The 14,645-nt window shown below is 46.2% G+C and overlaps 1 protein-coding gene across 3 annotated transcripts in view; it reads right to left on the bottom strand.

Moving 5' to 3' along the window:
• Positions 1-13,840, bottom strand: part of mllt3 (MLLT3 super elongation complex subunit) — a 52,585-nt gene extending 38,745 nt beyond the window's left edge. For 2 of the 3 annotated variants that reach the window (XR_008835070.1, XM_056442166.1), the window contains exon 1: positions 12,850-13,200. Coding sequence is in view for 2 of the 3 variants with exons in the window: in XM_056442166.1 (XP_056298141.1) it covers positions 12,850-13,117 (268 nt within the window). In the remaining variant the exon portion in view is untranslated. Of the gene's footprint in view, positions 1-12,849; positions 13,201-13,675 lie in introns of those variants that run through there. The other variant, XM_056442167.1, reaches the window with a different exon arrangement.
• Between the last annotated feature and the right edge of the window lie 805 nt (positions 13,841-14,645).

The following is a 14,645-nucleotide window of genomic DNA, read 5'->3' as shown; positions in this document are numbered from 1 at the left end:
CTGGCTGAGGGAACATACCGGTCTCTGATTGGCCGAATAGTCCAATCACGTGAAATAATAAAACGATGTCATTGGCCAATGAGCGCACATTTTCGTGGCCCAAGATTCACGTTTCATCCGCCAATGAGAAGCCGTCCTTGCCGAAACGACCGTGAAATGTTTGCTTGCTGCCGCACACACACATTGGGCCGGCGCCCCGAAAATGGGGAGGGGCTTCTCTCCGTGAGGATGAGTGGCGATATATTATTTATGTCACATTTAACTTAAGTGGTTGTTGACAGGCTGACGGTCTTCCACACACAGTTAGCGCGTCAACACGGTTTATTTGCTATTTAAATGATTTGGTATATAATGTTTTTTGACAGGATATATTATCTTTTTTTCTTCTTCTTTTTTTTTCATCTCAAAATTTTAAGGGGCGGCGCCCTAGCGCCCTCTATGGACGCAACGCCACTGCATAGTACATAGCACTCTAACACAAACAGTACATAGTACATAGCACTCTAATACAAACAGTACATAGTACATAGCACTCTATTACAAACAGTACATAGTACATAGCACTCTAATACAAACAGTACATAGCACTCTATTACAAAGCTGAAGTCTTTGTTGTACTCAAAGGGATAAAGAAAACTTGTTTCCAGCCTAAATCTGATGAAACAGTCTTGGAATACAAAACCACAATCACATGACAGTGGATTAGTCCCTTAAAAACAACGTCACACTATAGTTTTATTCTGGAACTCGGCTGACCCAAACAACCTCTCACTAATCGGCTAAGAACAAGTCAAGATGAATCTGCTGAGATTAAAGACCAGAAGGCAAGAAACATTCAAGTTTGTGTCGTAAGCCGACTCAATCGATAAGTGGCCCAACAGGTGGCAGGTCTGGGGCAGTTAAATGTCAACCAGGGGTTGAATATCGCATGCACGCATCACTTCTCATCAAGTTAAGCGTCTTCTCCGGGTTAAACCAGGTTATCTGCTCCCCCCCCACCCCAGCACCGCATGTAAAGAGTAAAGCACATCGTGTGAAGCAGCTCCCACCTGAAGGGACCCAAAACAGATCGGAGGCTGAAGGGTGAGACTCCCATACCTCCCCTGACAACCACTCTGACATTTGATCCTCTCTTTCAGAAAGCCACCCATCGTTACGAGAAGTAACTGTGCAGCTGTTGCTTTATAACGCACGACCACAGGTTGACAAGTTGAGCCAATGGATTGGCAGTTGGTATGTGAGGAGCTGGGTACCGTCCTGGGCACCATTGACCAATCGGCACCCATCTGCCCCACTGACTCCAAGCTATCCTAATCAGTGACCGCATCCTTCTCGCGGTCAGAAGTGTCCGTGCGGACACGGCTTGGTGGCAGTAATGGGCGATGTGGTGCCGTGCCGTCGACCAGTACGGGAGGCCTCCACGTTTCCCTCTTAAAGCTGGAACCCTTCCACTCTGCGTTTCCATGAACGTTAATCAGAACCTTTTGGGCTTCCATGATTGACTAGTGCAGCGAGCATGATTGTAGGGCTGCAACTAACGATTATTTTGATAATCGATAAATCGGTTGATTATTTTATCGATTAATCGGATAAAAAAACAAAAACACTTTAATTTTCAACCCTTTATTCAAAACAGGGTCCGTACAGTCATGGAAAACCTGGAAAAGTCATGGAATTTTTAAATGGCTATTAGCAGGCCTAGAAAAGTAATTGAAAAAAATAAAATCCCCAAATATTTGGAAAAGTAATGAAAATTTGTTTTATTCAAATGTTAATTTACACGGTATATATATGGTATGCTTTGGAATTCTCATTGTTAGTTTAAATACTACATCTTCTCACTTTGTCACGTATAGACAGAGTTTTCACAAAATGTTTAATCATGGAAATGTGGTTTAAAGTCATGGAAAGGTCCTGGAGATCCACTGGTCACCATGGTGATGAACCTGTTCACTGGTCACCATGGTGATGAAGCTGTTCACTGGTCAGCATGTGGATGAGCCTGTTCACTGGTCACCATGGTGATGAACCGTCACAAACAGACTGACAGCTTTCCTCTCCTGAGCAGTGGACCCCATGTGGCCCCGCCCCCTGAACAATATCAGAGACGCGTTCCGATTTATTATTTTTTTCACCTGGCCCGCTGCCGTTGAGATTGCAGTGAGACGCGGAAAAAATGTGAAGAGGTGCTCTTCGCAATAAAACATCTTTGATGGGGCGTGTCGCGTCTCGGCCAATCAGCGTTCAGATGTCCACAGCGTTTGGGAAGTTAGGTTAGCTTGAATGTTAGTCCGCTACATCTGCTGCTGTCACGCTGCACGGTGTAGCGATACTAACAAAGTACCCGTACGTTAAAAACGATGTGATTTAGCATATTTTTAGTATCGATACTTCATTAAAAGAGCGATCAGAGCGCACGCGCTGCTCCGCTCCGTTAAATGTTGTCTGCACGCGCAGCGCAGCGCTCACAGCGAGTGGGGGCGTGGCTTATCTCCGTTGCCTTTCTCCGTGGAAAAATATTTTCCGCCATCCACCACGGAATAAATAACCACGTTTTCTACGTTATACTCTTGTGGAAATGCCACACACGTTGTGACATGTAGCGCCCTGGTGTCGGGGTTCATAACGTCACCCGGAGGCGCACTCAGCTCCGTGAATGTCTCCGACGACGTGAAGGACTTCCGCATCCAGCGCCACGTGAGCAGCAGCAGCCAATTAGATTCATCAACAGAGGAGCAGCTCAGCGCTGATTGGCTCTCACAATGCAGCGTTCTCTCCTCTCCGCTCCGCTTGTGTTTCTCCTGCGCTGCTCTGCGCTCAACTCAACTTTGTTTATACTCCGTGACTTATTGAGGGCCGTAATAATCGCGCGACACAACGAATCGATAATGAAATTCGTTGCCAACTATTTTAATAATCGATTTTATCGATTTGTTGTTGCAGCCCTACATGATTGCTTTAAGTATTTCACAAAAATGTTTAAGGAACAATTACATGATGGAAAGTTATGTAGCGACAAGCTGAAAGTAATCCTCGGTGTTCTTCGGTATGCACTGGTGGCGCTGATCAGAGACCAATGACTTCAACTTCTACTCATTGAATAGGTTCTCCGTCGATGGACTGAGATTCCATCAAGCCGTCATCACAAACTGGTAGAGGAACAGCTAAAGTCAGTCGTGTTTCATTATCTCCTCTTTATTTATCGCACTGATGAACCAATCATAGCTCATTTAGTAATCCCCGACTCAAATTCCCCAGCACTGGTGTGTGTGTGTGGAGGTGCTGTAAATAAAAGACAAATGTTTTATGGCCGAGGAGAGTGAGAAAAGGGTATAGGAGCTGCCGACAGACAGCCCTTATAAACCATGCTTCAATAAACCACTTCCTCCGACCTGCTTTCATTGACTGAACCGAGGGACAGCCGCCATTTACAGCCCAGTTCCTGTTATTTGGTGGTCTATCTGCACCTCCTCCCCTTCCCCGTCCTTTCATGCCAGCAGCAGCAGCCGGCCTGCAGCTTTCTTTGTGTTCAAGCAGGTATGATTGCTGAGGAATCGTAAAACAATTACTGGCAAATTCCTGCAGCACTTTGATTTCGACCAGACACTGAGGGGGTGGCGGGGAGGGGGTTTTAGGAGCCTTTTCCCTGAAATGTTATTTTTATGTTATTTTCATCTACATCGAACCTGGCGATGTTTCGTCCTGAATGCACACCATCCACTCAGAGATCATCTCACATCTGATGTATGTTCTGTGTTCAGTAGAACTGGACCTCCTAAATCCTGGACCCCCTAGACGAGCAGATCCTGTACCTGCACATGAAACGCTCTCTGCTCCTCACTGACGTGGTCCTTTCACCTGTGAGCAATTGTCAATGCATTTATGTTGTTATTGATATGTCGCGCATGTAGCAGTACATTTTAATTTAAATCAGGAACACTCTGTCGTTAAATGTTTTCTTTTCTTTTCAGCCAATAAACAACTTTGGGCAAATTGATCACTTGATAAACTCTTGAATTAAAAATTCTCCTTTATTGAAGTTGGTGAGAGCACAGACCATAATCCCTCCATACCTTTTCAAGAAACCAGAATACTCTCAACTATTAATAGAAATAATCTGCATATTAATCAGTAGTGTAAATAATTGTTTAGTTGCAGTCTTCGTCTACAACACGAAGGAGAAAATCCGATTACTCTGCTCCCCCACCGCATACAGAAAACATGTGGTTTTAGAAATTGCATTACTGCAGAGCTGTTCCTGAAATGCATGTAAACGTGCAGACTGCTGCCGTTTATTGACCAGGCCGGCTCCAACTGGGAGTAATGAGCAGAAAGCAGAGACAGCCAGGGGAGAAAATGCCAACTCCTATCCAAGTTTCAGTTTTCAGATAAGAACATTTAAAAATGTATTCAATTCAGTTTATTTTGTATAGCCCCAAATCACAAATTCCCCTGACCTTTGACCTCACATCGGATCAGGAACAACTCAGAAAAAAAAACTTTCACAGGAAGAAAAAAAGGTAAGAACCCTTCAGGAGAGCAACAGAGGAGGATCCCTCTCCAGGATGGACAGAAGAAGAGATGTCATGTGACCAGATTAACAGAGTTACAGAGTTACTACACATTCAATGAATGAGCCGACACACAGGTACCGTTAGTTACTTTGTTCGGCCAAATAAACACATTCAATGAATATTACAGAATGTATGAATAATTAGTAGTAGGCATGGACCATGATCCAGACCTCCAGAATCCATGAAACAGAAGGAGGTAGAGAGGAGGCAAAGGGGTCGGGGGGGGTCTCTTCTCGCCTGAGAGGGTCCATTGGACCTGGATGCGTCTGAAGCTGGTCCTGGCTCCTAACTCATTGTCCCTGGTTCCTGCATCCAGTCTCTGGCCTGGCCTCCTTCCCAATGTCCCTTCCTCCTTCTCTGTGCCTCCTGCCTCAAGGGCCTGGCCTCATTGGTCTGGCCTCTTTCGCGATGCCTCCTGCCTCAAGGGCCTGGCCTCATTGGTCTGGCCTCTTTCGCGATGCCTCCTGCCAGGGCTCTGCTGATTGTAAAGCGCTCCGAGGCAAATTTGTGATTTTGGTCGACACAAAATAAAGTGAATTGAATTAAGCATCTCCAGTCACACGAACCGGTCAAAGTGCTGTCAGTGCCGACTGACTGCTGGATGATTGTTTTGTTTTGAGAGTTAACATCGACGTCACATTGTGTGGTCAATGCTGATGTGTCAACTAGAGTCACCATCACTGCACACACAAACACATGAACACAATATGGCGTGGGAGCATCAAGTCCAATATGTTAAAATATGAGATCAGGACATCATCATTCATGCCTTCAGTGGCTGATCCCTGATAATGTTACATGTGAACAACACATCGGTGTTAAAATTGACAGAGGAAAGCTAACGGTGGCAGGAAAGCCAACGTTAGCAGGAGAGCCGACGGTGGCAGGAAAGCTAACCACCTGACAATCACAAGCCAAGATATTAGCTGCCCAGAGCTAAAAACAAATTACCCATTTAGCCTACACATTTTTAGGAAATATTACATCCGGCTGCTGCCCATTTCTGAAATGCATGTGATGATGATTTATTGCTTTCCTTTTTGCAAATTAGTATCTTTAAAACTGAAAAAAACCAGTCAACCCGTTCTCAGTCAAAGGTCACGACCTCACTATTGTTACTGTGTTCAGGCAAGACAGAAAGTAACCGCATGTGCACACATGCAGAGGGAAGCATATCAATACTGGCATCATCACCAGATCCCATTAGCAAAGCCACAGCAGAGAGCACAGGAATGCTCTGCCGCTTGGGAGACCGTCAGCCCGAGGAAGTGAATCTGATGTGTAGGTCACTGCAGTGACTTATGTGGTATGTGCACACAGGCCACAAATTAAGCCTGAGCAGAGCATGAGGGGAGTTAAAAGGCTTCATGGGAGCGTTCCATGGAGCCAGGGAGATGGCCAGAGGCTAACATGTTGGCCCAATCATTAAGGCATCAATCTGTGTGTGTGTGTGTGTACACAATGTCAGGGGCTTATACTGTCGCCAATCTGGCTCACAGAACAGGACGCTCTTTCTCTCAGGAAAGGAGATACTCTGAGTAAGTGTAAGGAACTGATTTTCTGTGTCTCCAAGAAGGCCTTTTGGAAAAAACGTGAAGCTTCAGATGTTGAGGTCACAGAAATGAGACCTTAACGAGGTCAACGCGTCCACCTGAGGAAGAGCAGCGGGACGGTGTGCCAGTCCTGGCAATACATCAGATGATTTCCCGGGGATCACATAACTAGATCACAACGTCTCTATTGGACAGAGCACATGAGGTGGTGTGTAATATATCTATATATCTGTAACAGTTTTGTATAGGAGGTTCGGCCTGGTTTGCAGCTTTCTTGGGTTTTGTTCGCCCTGTGAATCAAATATTTACTGCAGCGGTAACCTCATGCACTCTAACTAGGTTTGTGACTTGGCGCCCGTGGAACACCTTCAAAGGAAAGAGAGCACCGCAGCGTTGGCAGCGGGACAGTTGTGATCAGAACCACGTTGGGCTCGTCTCTGGAGGTACAGCCCATATCACGGGCTGGAAACTCGAGAAGGAAAACCCTCTCATCATATGGGAGATGTCATGTCTTATAATAAGTTACAGGGGCGTGCTGCCAACGTCCAGGAGTTACCCACTGCCCGGTACAAGTGAGCAGAAGCCATTGGTCGTGCAGGAATTACACAGTGCCTTGCAAGGCCATGCTGCTTTGGATGCACCTTTAGACAGTCACAGGGGGGGGGGTCCTTTGAGCTCTCCATCGTGGGACTGACTAATGCTGCGTTCACACCAAAATCTTTACTCGTGTGAGTTTACTCACTCGACAATTCTGTGGCTCCTCGCGTCATTTGCACCTTATAGGGGGCGGGGCTTATCTCTGTGGCTTTACTCCATGGAAACAGTTATCACGTCCTTCATCCACCATGACAAACTAACCACTAGTTCTGCTTTATACTTGTTGAGGACGTCCGACAACGCCTCGTGTTCATAAATATTTCAACTTGAGGCGAAAATGTTCGTCATTCTCATCCGTGCACTGACTTTGCATGGGATCTACTCGCTCAAAGAATTCTCAGCACTTTCGGTGTGAACGCAGCATAACATAACAACTTCAGCACTTCAAATCACGACGTACAAACCGCGTATTGTGCACCGCACCGTGACCTCTGAGGTGAAGACAGTCTACAGCGGAGGAGGAATCATCCACTGACCGAGCAGTGGCTCTCACACCGATGGACTGACGGTTTAATACCAAAAATGCAGTGAGCTGTGGCTAGTGTGCATCCCATCACCCGTAGTTTAGAATACGAGAGGTGTTTTAGGTCCAGGCTCTCTCTCCTCCTCTGGAACCGAGAGCACCTCGGTCTCCACCGGGGCACAAAAAGAAGCCGAGCTCCCGTGAATCTCTCCTGCACAGCACCGAGAGGCAGACCTGAAACTCTTTTCACCACGTCGGCGCATTTCTTTCCCATTACGCCGTCTTACGTCGGTCCATAAAAGTGACGGTCCTCTGAAATATCACACCTTTGAAGCGACGCCGTCTCCAGAGTAGATTAAATGGCAGCCGAGCCTCCAAATGAGGTGCTTAAGCAGCGTGAGCCGCAGCCCCTTTTACTGGTTTCCAAAGAGCTCCTTTACCTCCAGTTGTTCAGACGGCGCTGCCATCGGACGGTCGCCGTGGCAACGCCGGCCCGTTGAACCGTGTGGCCATAACGAAGCGCGGCGGCAGCTTTACGGACTGATACGTCATTAATCTTAATGTGTTGTCTGGCAGCTGCAACAAATCACAGAGAGTGGGAGGAAGTCGCGCTCTCGTCGCTCGTTTTCCACCGCTTCTGAAATGCTATCAGCCGGCCACGAGAGCCCGGCTAAACTAAACAATGGACGCCTCCTCCATCCGACCTGGCATTGAGCCAAGTAGCCGTGACACGTTCCCCATGTGCACAGGGGAGCCTGGTGTACGATGAGAGGGGATCTTTGGTCCACTTGAACGCTCTCGTCGCAGAACCCTGAAGTACACCTGAAGTATCTCAGCACACACGGCTCGTATTCAACCGGACTCGTCTCCGGCCGTGAGGCGCACTAACTATCGGCTTTCAAAGGCTACGAAGTCAAACAGAAACGGCAGCTATCGACAGATGTGCTCTGAGCTTCCACCGCGTTTAAACGCCTCCCGCTTCATCCTAGAGGGGATGGAGTGTCACCATGAGGGATGTGCAGGTGAGGAAAACACTGTAACCTTCAACAGCTGGAACACTTTGGCGAGAAGAGAAAAGAAGAGAGAGCGAGTGTCAAACACAGCCAACTTGTCCGGGTCGGATGAAAAGTCTTTCGTCATCATAGATGTGTGAACCACAACACTGGTTCCTGTCATCATCTCGGTTGATGCTGCTGAAAGGATCAAATCAATTCTGTTGAGTTTTGTTTGCATAGCCCAACCTCACCTCAAAGGACTCTGCGATCCGTCCAACATTCGATATTCTCTATTTCTGGGAAGTGATAATCGTTTTTGTCAAAGTGATAATCTAATAATTGTTAAATTCCTTTTATCGAGCAAAAAGGTCAAACCCTAGAAATAAAATGTTATCTCTGGGGCAAAGCTCCTCAGCGACATCATGCATTTGTAAAATGAGCTTTCAAAGGGTCATCGAACGACGATCGATTCATTGTTCTAGTGCCAATCTGTTGGACAGAGTGGACCTGTGGGCGAATTTAGTTTAATTGTTCTCCTGAACAGCTGGAACAAATGAAACCATCGTTCCCTCGGATGTATTCCACTGATCAAGAAGCACTCGGCTCACAATCCGAGGCCCCGAAGACTTCCCCGGCTCTGGAGGGACCTCGTGGCGAGACTCCGTGAGGGTTAGGAGTTCTGCTGCTGCTCTCCGGGCCTCAAGTGTTCCAGCCACACATCACATTCATCCAGAGAGGAAGACAAACGCCCACCTGGTCACATGCCACCAGAGGTCTGTCAGGACAAGCTTTAAGATGCGGAGGGTCCACATCTGGGGAGCTGTGTGGTTCATGAACAAGGCAACGAGTCCAACTGAGTCTCAAAACACGTCCTCTTCCAAAACCGTTCCACAGCGCAGAGGCCCATCACTTTGGTGATACATCAAGGTACCAGGTATGGGCAAACTATGGCCCGCAGGCCGAATATGGCCCCGTTGTGGTTTTTAATCCGGCTCGTTGATTATTGGTGCAAGGTTGTTCAAATTATAGTAAAAACAGCATTAATTTAGCCTTTTTCCTGCTATAAACAGCGTTTTAGTTGATCCAACCCCCCAGTATGAACACTCTATTCGCCCTTATTAAAAAAATTCAGTTTTTAAGGTTGTAGAATGAACTAACAGCTGAATCCAACGTTATTTTCCTCGGCATAAGGAACACGTATTCGACCCACTGATGTATTGGGTTCTGCCTTCCACCCCCTCCACATGTGAATACAGAAAATGGCTGGATGACCTGCATGGAGACTTCTGCTGACGGTTCTCTGAATGTCAGCCACTTTGCTGGCGTCATGTCTCCTCCCAGGTAGCCAACGGACTCGACTGTGTTGCAGCCGAGTGTCGGCTGTGTTCCGGCCAAATGTGAGGCAGCTTGAGCCCATTTCATTCGTGTCAAATCTGGCCCAGATTCCGCTGTTACAGTCACGGGCCAATCCAAGCTGAGACGTGGCCACAGCCAGCACTAAAGCAGGTTCTGGCCCGTTGATGGGTGCCGAATCTGGGCCAAATCTAACATTATAGAAATTAGTCGGCCCGATATCCGGGGCCTCATTCATCCCGAGTCGACGACCGGACTGACGTTTCTTCCGGCGTGTCGGGTTCGGGCCGATGCTGGCCCCGGTTATTTTTATTATAGTGTCAGACGGCAGAATCGGGCCAGTATATCGGCCTGATTCTAGGACATCGTGTATCCAGAGTCTCGGCCCGACGTGTTTCTTCCGGCGCGCCGAGTTTAAGCTGGATCTGGACCAGGTCACTTTGGCTACCTGGGCTGTCACAAGACTGGAACAGCAACTGGAACGGATTAATCATCAGTATGACGCCGTCTTAAGGGGAAGTTCAACTCCCTTAAACGTGATGACTTTTATGCTTTACTAAACATCAGGAGCTGGGCACAGAGGATGCTGGTGACGACGGGGGCAGATCAGTTTCAATAATTGCAAATGCGAACACACACTCACAAATGTGCACAGAACAATTCAAATATATTCCAATGCGCACATAAATAAATTACCATTTATATATATATCTATATATGTATATATAGATATATATGTAATAAATGTGGATTTATATGTATTTGTATTTATTTATACGACATCTGATTGGCTACAGATAGGTCTCTGTTGAAAAAAACGCATTTGAGAACCGAGCCACAGCAGGGGAGTCTCAAAAACCCACAAACGTGTGTGTAGCGATCCACAAACAAATACATTCAAACCCACATGTTTTACATTCCACAGATCCCAGTTAACTGATGAACACCTCAGATCCGTCCTGGTCGCATTTAGCCACATTACATTCTGTCCTTCAAGGCTAACATCATCCTCTTCTTAATCAAGAGTCCAGGCATATTACCATGCATAGTAATACACATTGGACTTGTCGATATAGTTCAGAAAGAGACAGGTTTAATGTAAATGTAAACAACGAAAATGTAAATGTTCCTGGTGGGAAACAAAGAACTCTGACTTTCTGAATCTTAGTTTAGTTTCCAGCTTACGGCCCGTTTTAAAAGGAGCCAATGATAACAGTTAAACAGACTGTATAACTGGTAGTTCATGACTTTATTACTAATTAATCTGCCCATTTGATTTATTGCTTTTTTGACTAATTGTTTAGTCTATAAAATATCAGACACTAATGGAGAGCTTTTCAGAGTCCACGGGGACATCTTCAAATATCTTCTCTAGAGAACAAACAATTGTAAAAGAAAGCAAAGTATTATAATCTTAAGAAACTTGACTGATTTAAGGACTAATAGTTTCAGCTCTCTACGGAACAACTAAACAGCAAGTTTTCAACTAAACTGCGTTGATGGAGTCAGAGGTCAGAGGTCAGTTAAAATAGCAGCAAGACAAACTAGACTAATACAATATGTATGTCAGGGACACTTAATGCAAACAATGACATGTTGTGTTTCCCTCATTTCACGTTGGTATTGTGGAACAAGCAGATGAGTCAGCATGTGAACCACGACACAGCAAAATCCCCCACTGAAGCCATGACACGGCTCTTTTTCACTGGATGTGAAACATTTTCTTGAACCAAAGACATTAAAACATAAAACGTGAGTGTCAGCTTTGATTGATAATGAAAATAAACATTAGCTGCAGCTCTCGAAACATCCGTGTAAAGACTGTCGTGACTACAGATGTGTCCAGAGTGCATTACTGACGTTTCTTTTCTAAATGCCACAGATAGACAGACGGACACATTGATCCTAATTACCAGAAAACCGCCAGAGAGAGTTATTATGATTGCAGAGCATGGACTATAAATCAAATGTCTCTGTAACTATGTAATTACATGAGCAGCAACAGGAGGACTCCATGTTGGCCCGATGCCAAGCCTCAGTCTCACCCAACAAACCCCTGAACTCACAAAAGACTGAAGTGGGCTGAAAAAAAGAAATCCTGAAGCAGAGGAGATTTTAATTGATCCCTTCCGGGCCAGATGCTCCATTAGGAATCCTTCAGCTCACACGGCCCACGATGCATGGGTGACCACAAAGACTGAAGGCCCTCCCCTGCACACCGTGTGGGCCGTCCGACAGGAAGGCTCACAGCCGCGATGGAAGCACGGCCCAAAAAAAACTTGGGCCTCAACCCCCATTGGCAGAAGGGTTTAGAGCCGCATCAGAAAACCCAGAAACGTGGTACTGAATTCACCCCATGCGACAACAGCTACAACCCTCTGTGCAAACCGACCAATCAGAAGACAGCAGGAGGTTTACGCAGAGTGAACTGTTGCATGGAAAACTTTGACTTCACAGCGGTGGTGCCCTTCAGCTTCATTGTACACGCGGTCCAGATCAGAGCTGCAGCGGTTTGTCCATTATCAACTAATCTAGCTGATTAAAAAGGAATTATGTTGATAATGGACAGCTGGGTTTTGGAGAGTTCAAGTTAAAATATCCCACGTTGCATAGGCAGAGTGTGTGTGTGTGTGTCAGTGTCTGAAATACACGAGGGCAAAGGGCAAAACTGCCCTTAAGAAAGATAATTTTGACCCACATATCACTAGGAGAGGGGCACAAAATGCCCCCATAATGTCCTCTAATAATCCTGATAATTTAATGAACTTGTCAAAATCATCGTAACCTATATGACCCGGTCCAGAATCTATTAGACTACTGCCTAATAGTCTTATTATTGCCTAATAGTCTTATTATTGCCAAGTATATTTATTATTTTTGAACAAAGGTTAAATGTTATTTCACAAGTTTCAAAAAGTGCCCCCAATTTATTTTTAAATGCCTCTGGATTTCAGTCAGTGGGGGAAAAAAATGCCCCCTAAAAATATGTAAATGTCCTCCCCTGGTGTGTGTGTGTGTGTGTGTGCGTGTGTGCGTGTGTGTGTATGTCCTTTAGTGGTGAGGAGACTGCACAAGTTCATGATGAACAGCAGTCAGCGGTCTAAGCTCGGCTTTAAGGACCCCGCTCTGTGCCTGGTGTTCCGGGCTCTGGAGCTCTGCAGCCAGCAGACCTCCTGGGGGGGCCTCGGCTTCGTCTTTACAGAAAACCCAAATCAAAGGCGTTCTCTCACAGCCACGGCAACGCCGCCTCTCACCTCTTTTTGGTTTGGGGAAGCTCTCGTGCAGGTGGAAAACCACTTTCTCCACAAAGTGCTGGATGTCGCTCTGCTCCGGGCCGCGGACAAACACCATCCAGTCGTGGGTGAAACCTTCCACGGTGGGCGTCTTCCTCAGCTGGGCACGATGACCGAGTTCTAGTTTCACCTGAACAGCACCCTGACAACACAGTGATGGAGGGTTGTCAACAAATAAGACAACAACAACACATCTGTTTGACAGGATGGGAAAACAACTCCTATACATGAGGGTTCACCCTTCACACTCGTGACGTCTCTTTCCGCCACGTTCACAGCGTGACGCGCCGTGCAGGTAAAACGCAGGACGGTACCACCCATGGAGCACTTCACATTTATTATTTAAAAACTTTAATGAAATCTGCTCCCACGGGTTTCTACCGGCTGTTAACTGATATTGCATTTGATAACAACTTGGGGAAGAAACACATGAAAGTTGAGCTATTCTATTCCGCCGTTTACATGCCACATTATGCACCGCGTGCAACATTATGCCGACTGGAAGAATGGGAGTGGAAGCTTAATTGGAAATGGTCTTGGTTTACGGAGAACGCGCGCGTGTCTGGAGGAAGCAGACGCATATTAATATGCTCATAAAAGCTGTGGAGGGTTGCACTGTTCCGTCAGGACACAGCGGATCAGCTCAAGCTAGCTCTCCGGCTGGAGGATCCTCGTTACGGAGTGAAAAAGCACCAACTCCTCCGGTGTGGCAGAACAGCCAAATGTCCCCAAAAAATATCCTTCACGCGCTCGGACTGGCGAGCAAATCCTCCAAGTGGCTACTCACCGAGTTAGCCATCCTGGAGGCCCCGCGTCACTGTGGTTTCATGGAGAAGTGGGTTTAAATGAGAGTAGAGGTGCATTCAGTGTGCCTGTGACGGCGGACATGGTCTCTCCTGGACTGAAGTCACACTCAAGACTTTCAAAGCCTCGCCGGCTGTCAAGCGCCACGCAGCACCCTGAAGAAGTTCCGTTGCAGACTTTCAAAATAAAAGACCCATCGCAGTGCGGCCGTTCTGAGAATTTAGGGCACCGATGAGTCTTATTTGCTCACCACCATGGACAGAGTTTTTTGAAACACTGTGGATATGAATGCATGTTTGTGATTCTCAATATTGAATTACCAGCAGTGTTGAATAAATGGTGTTTTCTTTCCTTGCTATTACAATTAATGGAGGTTAAATTACATTAAATAACAGAGAGAGGAAAATAAGGACCTTGTATCTGGCCAGAACGACTGTAATACAATAGCTGCTTTTTATGTTGTGCTCAAATCAGATAATCTGCCGTTTTAGACTCATCTCACTGTATATGCAGCATGACTTTTTCACAAAAAAGTTCCTTTTGTTTTCACATGTATATGACATGCTGCTCGTTCGTTTGGAAGAGATTAATGGATACATGGATTATTTGCATTTATATGTGTTATTGCAACCAGCTAAACAATTGAGTAACTACAATAAAGCACGAGTTAATTAGGCATTCATAGTATTTGCTTCTTGTCAAATATGTTGCATCCTTTTATTTTGACCATAAAGTTATTTCGTTTCCGTTAACTCTTTGCCACAATTCGGCAAACCTAACGATCCTGCGGGTTAAAGCGCACGCGCAGCTTGGCGTGCCGACTAGGGCTGGTCTGCAGACAGAGCTCGAGACTGAAGGAGCCAATCAGAGAGCAGCAGCCACACGGGCTTCCAATTGGCAAGGGAGGAACTATCCTGTATGTTGCCTTCAAGTCCCAAGGGAAAACTTGCAAA

This window comes from Pseudoliparis swirei, chromosome 21 (assembly GCF_029220125.1).
Source record: "Pseudoliparis swirei isolate HS2019 ecotype Mariana Trench chromosome 21, NWPU_hadal_v1, whole genome shotgun sequence".
Taxonomy (NCBI): domain Eukaryota; kingdom Metazoa; phylum Chordata; class Actinopteri; order Perciformes; family Liparidae; genus Pseudoliparis; species Pseudoliparis swirei.
The sequence above is the reverse complement of the archived record's forward strand: the minus strand, read 5'-3'. Positions and strand labels throughout refer to the sequence as shown.